Genomic DNA, 15,270 nt, shown 5'->3' with positions numbered 1-15,270 from the left:
ACTACTTTTAGCCTTAAGAAGATCCTTTGTACTGTAGTGTAATATTAGCTTTTGAAAGGCTGAAAATTCTTACAAGACCCTCTTTGATGCATTTGACCTGGTCTGTCCCAAACCCACCCTGCCACCCGACCCAAACCAGCCCAGGTGAGGCCGGATACGCCAGGTTGAGGCTGATTTCGTTAACCCCTGAGAAACAGCGAAGAATAGAATAGTAACCGTGGCTAAAATTAGGGGCCCTGGAATCAAGAGGGCCCCAAATGTGAACCCTGGGTCTGCTGTTCTGTAGCTGCATGATCTTGAGAAAGACAGGTCACTTCTCCAGGCCTCAGGCGCCTCATCTCCAAATACAGGTAATAAAGGTCCCTGAGAATTAGATGACACAGTCACTGGAACGTATTGAGCCCAGCACACGGCACACAGTAAGGGCTCCCTAAGTGGAAGCCACTGTCACCACCTCGCATCCTGGAGACAGTGCCCTTGAACCATCTCACCAGAAGGTCTGGGAGAGCCAGGTCGGAAATGCAACTCATGGCGGCTCCCTGGGGTGCCCTTAAGGTCACAGGAAAAATATGTCAGGTAGATCTATGGCTGAGTCCCTCTGAATTGCCCAGAAAAACAACAGTTAATTTTAGCAACTTACAGTTGTAACACAAGAGGAGCCCGGCTTCTCCGTCTTCGTACACATCAATAGCTGCCACAAAATTAACCTGCAAGGGGGAGGGCAGTGGCGGTGAGCAGGCTGGACGTGACACGTTAAAAGACTTTCTCAGGTTCAAAGGTTTAGCGGGGGCCCTTAGCTTTCTGTAGACTCGGGCTCCGTGGGATCACTTCCACCTGGGGCGGCCACGATTGCCACACACAGAACGGCCTCCCCTTCCTTTCTCCCCTGGGACTTTGTCACTGTCTTTTCTGCCCTTTGAGGAGCTCGGTGGGGGGCGGGGGTGGGCTCTCTGTTAACAGAACTCCTATCTAGGTAGTGCTCTGGTTCCCCAAGCTTCCTCGCTGGGGTAATTCAGTTCACTCGCACATCGACCCCGGGGAGCGCGTGGTGTTATTCCCACCTCACCGATGAAGAAAGGGAGGCTCAGTCGGTTGAGTGCCCGACTCTTGATGTCAGCTCAGGTCACGATCTCACAATGTGTGAGCTCGAGCCCCGCATCAGGCTCTGTGCTGACAGTGCGGAGCCTGCTTGGGATATTCTCTCTCTCTCTCTCTCTCTCTGCCCCTCCCCTGCTTGCACGCACACTCTCTCTCAAAATAAATAAACTTATTAAAAAAAAAAAAAGATGAGGCTCAGAGAGGTGAAGTCAGCGAGTAAGTGCCACAGCCGAAGTTTGAATGGGTCTCTGGTCCTTCGCTACCTCACGGCTCTGTACTTGAGCCAGGCTCCCCGCCGCCCCCCGCCCCAAGTGTGGAGAGTGTCACAATCTCGAAAGCACTGCGGCAGGTCTTCGCTTCTATTCTCTGGCTCTCCCGTGCTTGGAGGGAGGCAGCACGACGCAACAGAACGGGCGCCGGAAGACCCACTTCTGAGATCTGGGCAAACTCCCCTCCCCAGGCCCTCGGTGCCTGGTTTGAGAACACCGCTCAACCTGGTGATGTCCTGGGTCCCTCCGGAGTTCCAAACCCTGGCCCTCTGTACGTGTCCCGTTCCTCTTACTCCCTCACTTGCCTTCACCCTGCAGTCTGGCCCCCACGCGATCGGGGTCTGCCTTCTCTGGGCTCGACAAAGATTTCCTTCTTCCCAGAGCCGAAGATGTCTGGCCAGTGCTCATCTCTGCCCAGCTCTCCACTGCCTCTGACCCCGGGCATCTCCCTTCCTCTCGCCCGCTCTCCTACCTCGGAGTCCTCTTCACGTCTAGGCCCTTCCCTCACTTAGAAAAACGCTCATCTTTTATGGCTTCACCTTTTACTCTGAGCTCAAAATCCCTAACCCTCCCACCTCAGGCACCTGTTCTCCTCAGCCCCTGGCTCACGTTTCTAAGCCTTTCGTTCTTGTTCTCAACCCAACAGATTCCACGTCCAAGTCACCGAGAGGCAGGAGGCGGTGCAGGGGAGCGGGTGGGAGCGCGGACACTGGTCAGGCGGACCCGAGAGAAAATCCCGCCCGCACCACTTACTGCCTCTGTGGCTTGTGGCAAACGGCTTAACCTCCGGCCCTAGGTGTTCACCTGTGAGAGTGGTATATAAGGATAATGCTCCCTTTGCTGGAGTGTAGTGAGGATTCCACAAGACGCGGAGGAGAGTGCACAATCAGCACTATTATCTTTCTCTCATACGGGAATCCTTCCTTCTAACCTCCTCCTTTGTGTGAGCAGAGCTAGCCCCGAAGTCTCAGGGCACCCCCACACCCTAGGGCCCCGCAGCATCCTCTTCAGGGTCTCTCAGGTGTCTTTTGTGTGCCTGCTGTCGCCCCGGGCTGGGACCCGTCTCCTTCAGTTCGTCTCTCCCGCCCCTTCCAGAGTCTGTGCTGCCCAGGGCCACGGGGGCTCCTCCGGAAGACTCTCCGCCCGGCAGCCCTCCTCTTCACGGTCGTCAACATCGCTGTGCTGAGCCCTCACTGGCCACCCTCAGCCAGGGCTTCTGCCTTGGCTCTGGCTTCCCTCCGGTGGAACCCTGGCCCCCTCCATCTGTCATCACCTGGCGCTGTACTAGGTGCCATGAAGCACACAGAAAAAAAATAAGGCAGGGTTCCACCTCTCAAGGAAAAACCAGAAAAGCGTGTAAATACATAAAACAAGGTACAACGAGGCAAATGCCACAAGCAAGAGTTGTGGGTGCTTTAGAGGGGGTGGGAGACCGCGAGGCTCAAGTCTGGGAGCAGAAAGACTTGGGGGTCAAATCCCAGATAATCCCCCTTCTGCTATGTAGCAGACCCCTCTATTTTTATCATGTGCATCGCGTGTGTCACTGTCTGATGCTCACTTATTTGTCCGTTTATTGGAGCCCTCCTCCCCGGGGGAACATGAGCTTCGTGAAGCAGAGGCCTCGCCTATAGATGTTCAGCACCTAGACTGGGCCTGGCACAGGGCAGGAGCAGAACTGATACTCGGCGAATGCGTGACTGACTACAGGAAATCTTTGTGGCCTACTCCCATCGTGCCTCGGGACATGGCTCTGGAGGCTACAGCAGGCTGGGGGTTAAGGGCACAGAATCAGAATCAGACAGCCTGGGTTCAAGTCCTGTCTCTGCTACTTACTAGCTGTGTAGTTTTGGGTCCAGTGACTCCTCCTTTCTGAGCCTCAGCTTCCTTTTCTGCAAAAGTGGGGACGTGAACAGCACATTCCCTACAGGCTGTTGGGCACATTTTGTGAGATAACGTTCACGAAGTGCTCTGGCATGGGGCTGACAGTCCACGGCTTGGACTTGATCAATGCTTCCTTGGGCACTCCTTAGCATTTTGTTCAGACCTCTGTTAACACTCAGCACAGCGAGACCCATTTCATGCTTCAATATGTATGTTGGTTTCCCTGGGGGAAGGGCCTGGTGGGAGTCGATCTCCGTAGCATTGTTTCCTGACCAGGTGAGGACATCAGAATCAACTAGAGAGCTTTAAAAAATATATTCTAGGGGGCGCCTGGGCAGCTCAGTCAGTTAAGCATCCAACTTTGGCTCAGGTCATGATCTCACGGTTCATGAGTTCGAGGCCGTCAGCGCAGAGCCCGCTTGGGATCCTCTGTCTCCCTCTCTCCGCCCCTGTCCTGCTCGTGTGTGCACACACACAAGCTCTCTCCCTCAGAAATAAATAAACATTAAAAAAAGAGAGAGTTAAAAAAAAAAAAATATATATATATATATTTGCTCTAGAGATCCTGATATAGTAGGTCTAGGGTAGGATACAGGTGTTAGCTTTTAATTTTCTATTTGATTAAAAATAAGTATTTCACTTTATTGGCATCTTAAAATGATAAAAGTAACATATGGTGGTTGCGAAAATTCAAAACACAGACTTGAAACAAGCCAAGTCTGCAACCCACCGTCCCCAGCCCCAGCTGAAAGTGGGAACCACTGTCGGGTCAGTGTCTGGCCTTCCCATGTGATTCTGGGGTGAGCTCCCAAGTGAGACCCACTGGGTTCCAGGCCTTTGGTCAAGATGGGGACTCAGGCCCAGCAACTAAGCCAGAGACCCAGATCTCATTACCAGGTGTGCCGTCCCTTCTAGAGGACACCTTTGCTTTGGGAAAGAGGCCAATGCTGGCTGCTGGAACCGGGGCAGTAGGTCACGATAGGCCTGCTGGTAAAAGGACTTGATGTTGACTTTCAGATGGCTGCTTTGGTGCTTCTTAAACATTTCCTCTCTTGACCTAGGGTTCTCTTAGCCCCTGAGATGGGGCTGAAAGCTGAAATGGGAATCGAATGGGCTTGGCTGAGAAGAGGAGTGGAGGCAGGAAACTAGGCCAGAAAATCGACACTGTGCACAGAGCAGCAGTGTGGTAACTTGAATGACCCAGAAATGCCCAGTGACTATGGGGAGGTCGGCCTCTCTCTGTCCTGCCTCCATAGCACCGGGGTCTGGGCCGCAGGAACATTCTGGGGAAAAGCTAGCCCTTGCTCCTGCAGGCCGTTCCTGACTGGCTATGGGAAAACGCTTTGTTCATTACCTTGGTCATTTCCCTAGGGCTTATTTTTCCAATTAGACAGGAAATGCCTTGCAAAGGTGAGTCGCTGTGTCTAAGCACCCACGCCTGCTTAGCTACCACTCAGCAGCTGGGGATGTACCAGAAGATGGAACGTACACATTGACCCACTTAGATCGAGGGAAGGGCTTAAAAAAAAATTTTTTTTTTTACATTTTTTATTTTAGGGGAAAAACTCAGTGACTTGGTTTTTAAAAGCATATTGAAAAAAAAAGAGAACATTTTAGAATTATTCCTCCTTTCAGAAAAACAAAACACAGGAGTCACCCAAGAAAACTGCCTTTAATGTGATTTTTCCTCAGCCTTAAGAGGAATCTTAAGAGGAAAAAAAATCCACACTCTAATGAATTATCAGGGTATTAAATATAAGTAAACAGTAATTGCCAGCAGAAAAAGCACATAAAGTCTTAGGAAACTAGTCGCTAGGAAAGGGACTGACTGTGCAGAGACCTACTGGGCCATGATTTTTCTACGTCCTTTAGCTGGTCACACAGTTTTTGAAAAGCAAGAAGGACAAGAACTATTCAAGTCAAATTGGGCCCTCCCTCCTCAGAAGCTGGAAAAGGCTACTGGTTCCCAGGTACTGGGATAGAGGGGCTGCTCTCCTGGCTCTAAATAGGAAGAGCTTCAGGACAGACTCGTTCTACTAGGTCCATACTGGCATCATCTGGCAAGACTTAAAACGGATTGATTCCCACACACCACACACCCAGAAATTCTGATTTAATTGATTTGGGGTGGGGTCAGAGCACTGATCTTTTTATTTTATTTATTTATTTTTTTAATTGTTTTTATTTATTTTTGAGACAGAGAGAGACAGAGCACGAGCAGGGGAGGGGCAGAGAGAGATGGAGACACAGAATCCGAAGCAGGCTCCAGGCTCCGAGCTGTCAGCCCAGAGCCTGACATGGGGCTCGAACTCACAGACCGTGACATCATGACTTGAGCTGAAATCAAGAGTCATTAACCAACTGAGCCACCCAGGAGCCCCATGATTATTCTATTTCTTAAAATCTTGCTCTCATTTGGTGTTAAGTTTTCTTAATACCGTAATTACCAATTTTTATGAATATTTGGGTAGTGCCCTAACGCAAGTTGTATTTTTTTTTTTTTTAATCTCTTGTAAAGCATAATCAGGAAGAATTCTGCAGTCTCTTGGACCTAGCGGAACAGGGCTGGAGGAAGCCTGTGGGTCTGGAAGTTCTCATCAGGAACTACGCCCCACTCCACGGCATCCTTGTCCTCGGTACCTAAGCCGGAGTGTTGGCTCTGCACCACGCAAGCCTCATGTGGCTCCAGTGTTATCTGGTCTTGCCCTGCGTGACAAGGGCCTGGATCCTGTCCAAACCTAGGACATGCCTGAGCACTGCGCAGCTCAGGCTGGAGGCAGACTCTCGTCCCTTCCTCCTTTCCTAGGGGGCCTTTTTCAGGGACGGAGACCTGCTCCAGTCACCTGGTCTCCAAGCTGTGAGTCTGCAGGGCTACGGAGAGAATAAGGCCCTTGGGGTGTGAATGGCCAGAGGTTCTCGTTGGTGTAGTTACTTAAGTTGAGCTTTTTGACCCTTCACTCCTCCTTTATGAGGAAGAACAGAATGGCAGGGGGAGATTTGGGAAAGCTGAGCAGGGAATGGGGCAGTTAGATTAGATTGAACCAGTTTGAGCAACAGCAGTGGCAACTTCATGTGGCACAGCCCACAGAATGTATCACAAAACAGTGCTATGATCAATCAGACCTAATTAAAAAAATTTTTTTAATGTTTATTTATCTATGAGAGACTGTGAGAGACAGAATGTGAGCAGGGGAGGGGCGGAGACACACACACACACACACACACACACACACACACACACACACACACACACAGAATCCGAAGCAGGCTCCAGGCTCTTGAGCTGTCGGTACAGAGCCCGATGCGGGGCTCGAACCCACGAACCGTGAGATCATGACCTGAGCTGAAGTCGGACACCCAACCGACTGAGCCACCCAGGCGCCACCATGATTAAGATGTCTTTAAGATTACGTTTATGAGGCCCCTGGGTGGCTCAGTCGGTTAAGCATCCGACTTCAGCTCAGGTCATGATCTCACGGTTCGTGGGTTCGGGCCCCGCAGCGGGCTCTGTACCGACAGCTCAGAGCCTGGAGCCTGCTTTGGATTCTGTGTCTCCCTCTCTCTCTCTCTCCCCTCCCCCACTCACATTCTGTCTCTCTCTCAAAAAAATGAATAAACATTAAAAAGAATATTAAGAAAAAAAGACATCCTAAGGATGGCATCACAAGGTTAGAAGAATCACTCCTGGTCGTCTTCGATTTTCACTTGCCCCTACACCTGCCAACTCACCCTGTTGGCCTCCACGTGGTGCAGCCGAAAGGCCTCCCCCGTGCTCTCATTCACCACATCGAACTGGTGCCGGTAAGCCACACAGATGAGATTGTCACTCTCTTCAGTTGGCCCATCTACTAAGGTCATCACTGCGGGAGAGTCGGACAGACAGATCTCCTGTGGTTGATGGTGACACGGAGAAGGGGTCAGGACACAGAGCAGCCGTTTTCATCAACCCTCCCCCCCACCCCCCCCACCCCGCCCTGCCTGCCCGCCTCCATGCAGCAGAGGGTCCCCTCCCCAGGCAGGGAAGGTGGAGACCGGGAACGAGGGGCAGGGACTGTACCAGACTCCCCCCCACCAAACCTGTCCTCAAAACCCACAATTGGCAAAAGTGATTCAATAGTATGGTCCACATTAGCTCTCAGATAGTCCAGCCCTGTCCTATGATTTAATAATAAAAAAATAATAATGGCTAACCTTGTCGAGCACTTAACACAGTGCCGGGCACTGTTCTCCCTGAATCCTCCTAACAACCTTACGAAGTAGATGAGGCTTTATTCTGTTTTACAGATAACGAAAGTGAAGCTCGAAGGTCACATGACTTGCTCACACTCGCATAGTTAAATGTGGTAGAACCAAGATTTGAGCGCAGGAGAGCTGATACTGTACATGCTCTACGCGAACAGTCATTAAGATGGCTAATAACTGTATTAAGAAGATTAACACCTAATTAGAGCAAGATTTTAACTTGTTTTAACTTAACTGTTATGCTGTTCAATCCTTAAATTGAATGTGAGCAGAAACTGATATGCATAATTCAGGTGGCTTTAATTCTGGCAAAAATAATTGCTCAGCTCATCCACAGGCGAAGTTTGCCTTAGTAGCCAATGTGTGACACAGGTCACATAACGTACCAACAATTTAAAAAAGGGAAGAGACAGTAAGAGCAGGAAAGGGACGGGGCCCCCAAGGAGGCTTCTCTCGCAAGGTCCCACCCTCAGCGGAGCCCTAAATCCTCGAAGGCAGGCCGGGCAGCTTCTTCCACCTCCCCAGCCATCAAAGCCACTAGGGTGTCTTGCTAGGATCCTGCGTTAGCCTCTTAGAGGGTCTCCTCCTTTATGCTCAGGGCTCCCTCCAAACCCTTCTCTGTCCAGCAGCCAGCAAAATCTTTTCAAAACATGTCACTTCGCTGCTTCAACCCTTCCAATGGCTGCCCCTTCTCCCTCAGAGTCGAAACCAAAATCCTAGCAACGGCCTTCAAGGCTCTCTGACCTCCCTGCCTTGTTCCCTTGGCTCCAGCCACTGCGGCCTCTTGACTGTGCCTTGACCGGGGCCTCCGGTCCTTAACTGGCTGCTCCTTCTGCCTGGAACCCCCTTTCTCCAGATATGCTCAGCACCTACTCCCATATTTCACTGGATCTCTGCTCAAAGGCAAAGCAGAGATCCCTTTGGGAGAGGGCTTCTGGGACATTCTTTCTAGAACAATGCTCCCACCACCACTCATTGCCCTCTCCTCCCTCAATCCACTTTATTGTTGTTTTTTTTTAATATGAAATTTCTTGTCAAATTGGTTTCCATACAACACCCAGTGCTCATCCCAACAGGTGCCCAGAGAGGAGATGTGAAGAGCAGACCCACCCTGATGTACTGGAACTCCTCCACAGGTGACTCGGGCAGGGGACACAGCAGTGAGGTGCTCGCGACCCCGCCCGGCTTGTTGTGTTTCCTCGTGATCAAGAGCAGTTTGTTCCGGATGGCGACAACGATCCTCAGCTCTCTGCTGTGGTGAGTGTTAATGGCGTACAAGTGGCAGCCTGGGAAGAGAAATAAACGACACAAGTGCTGACACAAGACAGGAGTCTGGGAGCTCCCGGGCTTCAACAATGTGGCGGTCCCTAAGAACCCTGGAAATGAAGCAGAACTCAGGGAGAATGCCTGAGAATGTTCCCACCACCAGACAGGACGGAGACGTGAGATACAAGTTAGGCCGAGTTTCAGGAAAATTAAGCAAGTCATATTCCCTGTATCCTAGAGTTTGTGGTCTTAGCTTCGAGCCCACGGCACCATATGAATGAAAGTGGCATGTGAGCAGAGCACCAGGAGCCAGAGGCTCAAAGTCTCTCTTTGCAGATCTGTGAACAGAACTCACCTTACCTTCAAAACTTTCCTCTAACACAAGGCCTGGACTTTCCTCTAAACCTCCACATGTTGTTCTACCTTTCAGGCTTCTCTCTCTCTCTCTCTCTCTCTCTCTCTCTAATGTTTGTTTATTTTTGAGAGAGAGAGCCCGGTGCAGGGCTCAAGCTCACAGGCCGCGCCATGAGAGCATGACCTGAGCCAAGGTCAGATGCTTAACTGACTGAGCCACCCAGGCGCCTGACCCTCAGGCTTCTCTCAGAGGAACGGTGATAACGATCTTGGCGATGTCTCGGAGTAAAAACCAAACCAATAAAATCAAATTCCCATGCATTTTCATCTCCAGGGAAATCTGGGCAGTCCGAGGGAAAAAACAGAATTCGTTGAACAGAAAGCACCAAAATACGAAGACTCCAGTCACCTTTTGTTTTCTCCAGCTTGTTGTCCCTGCAGTCACACTTGCCCTTCACGGCCTGTTTGCCCTCGACGGCCTTGTGCACGGCGCTGAGCCTGAAGACAAAGAGGCGGGCGTCTTTCCCTGTGAGAGAGAGAAGGTGGAGGAAGAGACTGTTGGGAAGACGGGAAGAGCAGATGGTGCAGGCAAGCTACTGCCACAGAACTAGGAGCCGAGGTGTTCCAGAAGTGGGGAGAAACCCCACGCCGGCTTTCCCCAACAGTGCACTGAAGGATGTGCCCCGCCACCCTCCTCCCTCACCGTCCCCTCCTCAGAGAACAGAGGGCCGCCCGGGGCCCCTGAGCACCGGGCACCTGTGAAGCAGTAGCTGGCGTGACCCAGGCAGTCGGACCCTCGTGACCCTCACGGTCGGCCACGGAGGGCCACACGCTTCCCCCCCTCTCAGAGGACGCTACCGGGAAGGGGAACATCACCTTTGTCAGCTCTGAGGATCAAAAGGTCCAGGGTCTCCAGCACATGTATCTGTTTTACTGGCAGGGTCTTGTCAAACACGGGCACTGACGGCAGGTCATCTGGAAGAGGAGACGTGGTCACCCTGACACTGTACCCAGCCTACAGGTTCAGAACCCACAATACATGCCTGTGAGTGCCTCTGGACCCCAGTTCTCTCTAGGCAAGGAAGGTCAGCTTCTGGAGCGTTCGTAAGGTCTACACAGTAAGTTCAAGTCCTATGCTCTCAGGGAGAAGGACTGACATTCCTTCCTCTATGTAGGGAGCAGAACAGCGGGGCCTAGAAACTATATTCTTCTCTTCCATACTCAGCAGAGAAAAATCGGCATCCCTCCAGCCCAGCTCTTACTGGCATTGTACCAAAGGACTGAACGGCAAGTTAAAAAAAAGTACAATAAAAAGCTCAGCCATTAAGTATTATCTTATTTTTATGTAATGTTTGAAATTGCACCATTTCTTAGATGATTTTGTCTAAAACCAAAATTAAACCCAAACTAAAATTTCCTTTTGTATTTAAAGCAAATACAGACACACCCTATTCCATGCCTGTGTCTCTACCCACAGGAGTTTACCTATAAATTTTCAGTATTTCTCTGTAGGGGAAGATGAAATCTTCTTAGACAAAAATAAGAGAGAAATGTCAATGAAGTTGCTGAAATGACAGGAAAAAACTAATTGCAATGGAAACGTTCAGGAAGACGTCAGGTGAATGGCTGATCAGAGACTGCAATGATACTTAGGATTTGTTTTTAAACTTACTTAGGGGGCACTTAAACTGCTAGCAATTACTTTGTTCCTGAGGGTCCCTAGGACATAGAGGGCTAATAAAAATACTAAGACTCTTTCATAAGCAAAGGGTCTGTTTTGAGTTTGATGTAGAATCGGCACAAGGCAAAGAGGTTCTGGGATGCTGGAACATTTTAGGCAGGATAAGGGGCTTCTTCTTAATCTGTGCTTTGTCTGACATTTAGGTCTTCAAGTGTTCCTTGTGGCTGTGGGTCTGGGTTTGTTTCTTTGGTTACAACTGAGGTGTGTGGGGCCCTGAGGGTCTTGGCTCTTCTAGAAATCTGTCTGGTTGGGTGGGGGTTCATCCCTCCCTGGATGGTGCCCAGGAGAGAACAGATTTTTGTTGTCAGGACAGGGTTAATAACTGCCTCACAAGGGAGGGCTCTCCCATTCCTGCAGGCCGGTGGGGCCTAGATTTGTCAGAGCTCAGAACCTGCTAAGCTTTTGTTAGACAGAGGGCTTGCTCTAGCTCCCCTAAATTACCGCGGCGAATGTAAATTCTGAGACAGCCCATCCGGTGGCTTTCCTACCCTCCTCGACCCTCTTCCTCTACAGAAGTAACTGAATCTCAGGCTCTTTGTGTTTCTGCTGGCGGCAGACGTGAATTTCCAAAACATGGGATGATCGTGCCAGTACCCGTCTTCACACCAGACTAAGCAACCACGGTCGTTTCCTTCTGTGAGTGGCAGCTGACATACACACAGGGCTTCCTTAATGCCAGGCCTCGATGCGGTGTTTTGCACGTTCTTTAACTGAAATGCCCCAAGGACCCGCTTAGGTAGCCACTTCTAATACTCCCATTTAACAGACGAGGACCTGAGGCTCAGGGGTGCTAGTGACTTGTCCAGGGTCACGTCTTGAACATGTGGAGCCCCAGTCTGTATAGGGACAAAGCCCGTACTCAGCCTAGAGGCAGCACCGCAGCCCTATGGATTGATGGTGCCATCACACAAGGTTAGGGTTAGGGGACTGTCAGGAATTCATACATGACGGAAGCACTTCATTTGACATTTAAGACAGAGGGACACCATGTAGCAGCCCACCTATCTACAAGCGTGAGTTGGCATTTATTCTCCATCAACTCTTCTACAGGTGGCTGAATAGGTTTATACACAGCACAGGAAGGAGGAAGCAGGGATATGAGAAAGTGACGCGTGGCTTTAATGGCTGTTTCACTGCCATGTTCTCCTTCTTGGAATCTCTTTATGAAGAAATGATCTTTTAGAGCTGGCTTTTTCTATTACTGCAACCCCAAAACAAATGGCGGCAGCATAGTTAATCAGGGTGTAGTCTGCCTTCAAAGTAGCTTTTGCTGCATTTAGAATACAAAGGATCTTTGAGTTTTAATAACGACCTTGAAAGAAGCAGGCTCTCAAGGGGGTGGGTCTAATGAAATGAAGCAGCCGCTCATGGGACAGAGTGGAACCTGGCCTGAAAGGAAATGGAGAGATTCGGCTTCATGGAAACAACTCATAACATGATTAAGTATCGACAAGAAAAAGGTAAACAAAGAAATACCAAGAGAATGAGGACTTCGAAGCACAATGAGGAATACAAAGGAAGCCTGGAGGGTTATTCTCTCCTTAACAAAAGCAAACAGGGCTAGCAGTGCTGCATACCCAGGAAATGAAAACAATAATCTGAGGAATAAATCCAAGCTCGTGGGTGTATGTGGCTGCCATCTGCGGCAGACAACTTCCCTCAAGGTGGAAGAAAAGAATTGCCTGGCACATCACCAGGATCCTTGTATCTGACACCTCCAAGAAATTTTGGATCCATCAGGACGAAAATTGCAGAAGGGGACGTGGTGATCTTCATTTGGATTTGACATTTAAAGAAAAAACAGAAGCAGAGAACTCTAACAGTTTTTAGGCAAGCCTTGCAAATAGTCATTGTAAAGCGTGTTTCCTCATTCCTAAAAACAACCAAAAAGTAGAATGTAACACTCTTTCGATCAGAACATAATTATTTGCGTGGGACTACATTTTTTTTTTTTTTTTTTTTTTTTTGGAAATCTGTGTTAAGGTAAAGACAATAACATTGGTAGAGTTTAGTTTGATTCTAATAAAATGTAGTTGGTTTAGTGGGAACAGCGCTGGACTAGTGGGAACAGCTCTGGCTTCCAGTTCCGGACGTGCCGCTAACCAGCTGTGTGATCTTGGGCAAGTCACACCATTTCTTTAGTTTTTTCATCTATAAAATTAAGAGATGGGACTAAACGTCTATAGTGTGTTACTGTTTTTTGTTTTTAATTATTTTATTTGGTTGCACTTCTGGCAAAACCTATGGATTTTGTTACCTTTTAGCACGTTCAGAGGGATACTGTAAAGGTAATAGGTGCTGTTTCCTAAATTACAACTCTGTGCCCGACACTGCTCTAAACATTTAACGTAGGTAATCTAATGTCCACAGTCCCTTCCTGTTATGATCATCTTTCCCATTTTATTTCATCAGTTTTCATTATTGTAAACTAGTTTTCAGCTGCTTAAAAAACTCCCCCCACTTCAGAGAAACCTGAAGCCCCCAGAGGTTAAGTTTTCTTCCAGATCACAAAGATTCTCTAACAGTTTTGCAGTTTCTAAGTTAAATATTTAATTTCAATTCTCAGCTTACAAATTTTAGATTATCTGCCTTTTAGCGAATTAGTTATATATACGTTTATGTAGTTATACACACACATACTTAAATAATGACGTTATGGACACACAACTGAAATATGCATCAAAAGTGACAGATGAAGTCAGAAATAAATCTATTATGAAGCCTGGTCCGCCTGTCCTGTCTTCCCACAGAAGGCACCTAGCACAGGGCCTGGCACACAGCAGGCACTTGGGAAACCTGCTGACAGCGTCTGAGGAGGGAATGAAGAAGGTCTTGGCTAGGGCTGTGGAGACGCTGTTGTTTTAGGCACCTCTCAGTGTTGGCTTTCCGAATCTCATAAAACATCAGTACGGTAACTGAGACTGGGTGGTCTGTTTCTGTGCTGTGGAGGACATGTCCTTAGAAGACAGACTCTGTGCCCATGGCTCCCTCTGAAGCCCCAGGAGACGGCTTGCTACCAGCGTTTAACCCCTTTAACATTCACTGGGAGTCTGGAAAAATCCAAAGGGGCTTCCTGTTGGAAGGGCCCGCACAGTATTGGAGTCTAAATGAAATCCCCATCAGAAGGTGAACTCTCTCCACAGCATCCTCCCCAAGGGCATGTCCCACTGGCAGCCGATCTGTGCTGACAGGGAAACGACCACCTCCCCAGGCACAGTGATCCACCTGGTGATCAGAAGTTTGGTTTTGTATTAGGTTGATATGTGTCTTCCTGTCATAATCTGTGTCTGTATCCACCCTAAATGGGTTATCTAAGATTCTTATTATTTGTTTTGGACACCAAGTACTTTTTGAATCAGAAACCTTGAAAAAAAAAGAGCTCTGATAGAGGGCATGTCCCTGAGGTGGGAGCTTGAAATACCAACGGTGTCCTTGTTGATTTAAGGTAAAATGGTGGAATCATGATAAGTAATGACCAAAAAGGAGATTCCTTTTGTGGGTCATTTGATGTCCGCAGACTAAGGAGATTTGGGGAAGGGATAAACCTGTCATGCACGACTCACCCCCTGGCTCGCTTGTTCAGAATATATTCCCCCTGCTTGTCCTGAAAAGAAGGGGTTAATTTTGTAAGGAAAGGAAACCTGGCTAACCTCACTGAGGACGATGCGTTTATCTACAGGGAGTTGGCTGGCGGTCACCCATCTTAGAAGTACTACAAATTACACAAAGAAAGACATTTGAAGGACAGCTACTCACTAACCATCCACTAGCAAGACGCCAGCATCAGTGGAAACCAGCAAGGCCTGGCCCCAGGGATCCGCACACACGGCTTCGTGAGGGAAATTACTGCAGAAGCACTGGGGCTCCCAAGGCTGCGAGGTGACAAAAGCATCGGAGAATAAGCGCACCGGAAAGAATACACCACGGCCCCTCAGATGGAAAGGTACAGTACACCGTCTGCGACAGCGACCCACGTATCCCCAAACTCTGGGAGCCGAGTGGGCCCTGGACTCAGTTACCTTTCTCCCTCCCTCTCTCTCTCTCTCTCTTTTAAAGATTTTATTTTTAAGGAGTCTCTACACCCAACATGGGGCTTGAACTCACAACCCTGACATCAAGAGTCACACGCTGTACTGACTGAGCCAGCCAGGCGCCCCTCAGTTACCTTTCTTGGGAAGAAAGGTCTCCTTTCAAATACATATGCAGTAGGAAAAGAGGGAAGTCACAAGTTTCTGGCACCATGACCTGCCTCTATATGTAATAATGCTCCTCGGGGCCAATCAGAGCATTGGTAACGTCTTCTAAGCACACATTTTTCTTTAGTACTTGAACTTGGACCAACTGCTGCCTATTTGTTTGGAGAATTCACATTAGGTCTTCATAAAAGGAAGATCCATATAGCCTCCACACAAAAAAAGC

General features: G+C 49.0%; 1 protein-coding gene across 5 annotated transcripts in view; it reads right to left on the bottom strand.

Annotated features, from left to right (window-relative positions):
• GARNL3 (GTPase activating Rap/RanGAP domain like 3) overlaps positions 1-15,270 on the bottom strand; it is a 148,808-nt gene that overhangs the window by 13,726 nt on the left and 119,812 nt on the right. For all 5 annotated transcript variants that reach the window (XM_045469758.1, XM_045469757.1, XM_045469756.1 and 2 more), the window contains 6 exons: positions 14,612-14,723; positions 9,987-10,085; positions 9,520-9,636; positions 8,601-8,776; positions 6,978-7,136; positions 641-707 (listed from right to left, as the gene is read on the bottom strand). In XM_045469758.1, the coding sequence (XP_045325714.1) occupies positions 641-707; positions 6,978-7,136; positions 8,601-8,776; positions 9,520-9,636; positions 9,987-10,085; positions 14,612-14,723 (730 nt within the window). The remainder of the gene's footprint in view (positions 1-640; positions 708-6,977; positions 7,137-8,600; positions 8,777-9,519; positions 9,637-9,986; positions 10,086-14,611; positions 14,724-15,270) is intronic.

This window comes from Leopardus geoffroyi, chromosome D4 (genome assembly GCF_018350155.1).
Source record: "Leopardus geoffroyi isolate Oge1 chromosome D4, O.geoffroyi_Oge1_pat1.0, whole genome shotgun sequence".
NCBI lineage: Eukaryota > Metazoa > Chordata > Mammalia > Carnivora > Felidae > Leopardus > Leopardus geoffroyi.
This window is presented reverse-complemented; position numbering and strand designations above follow the sequence as displayed.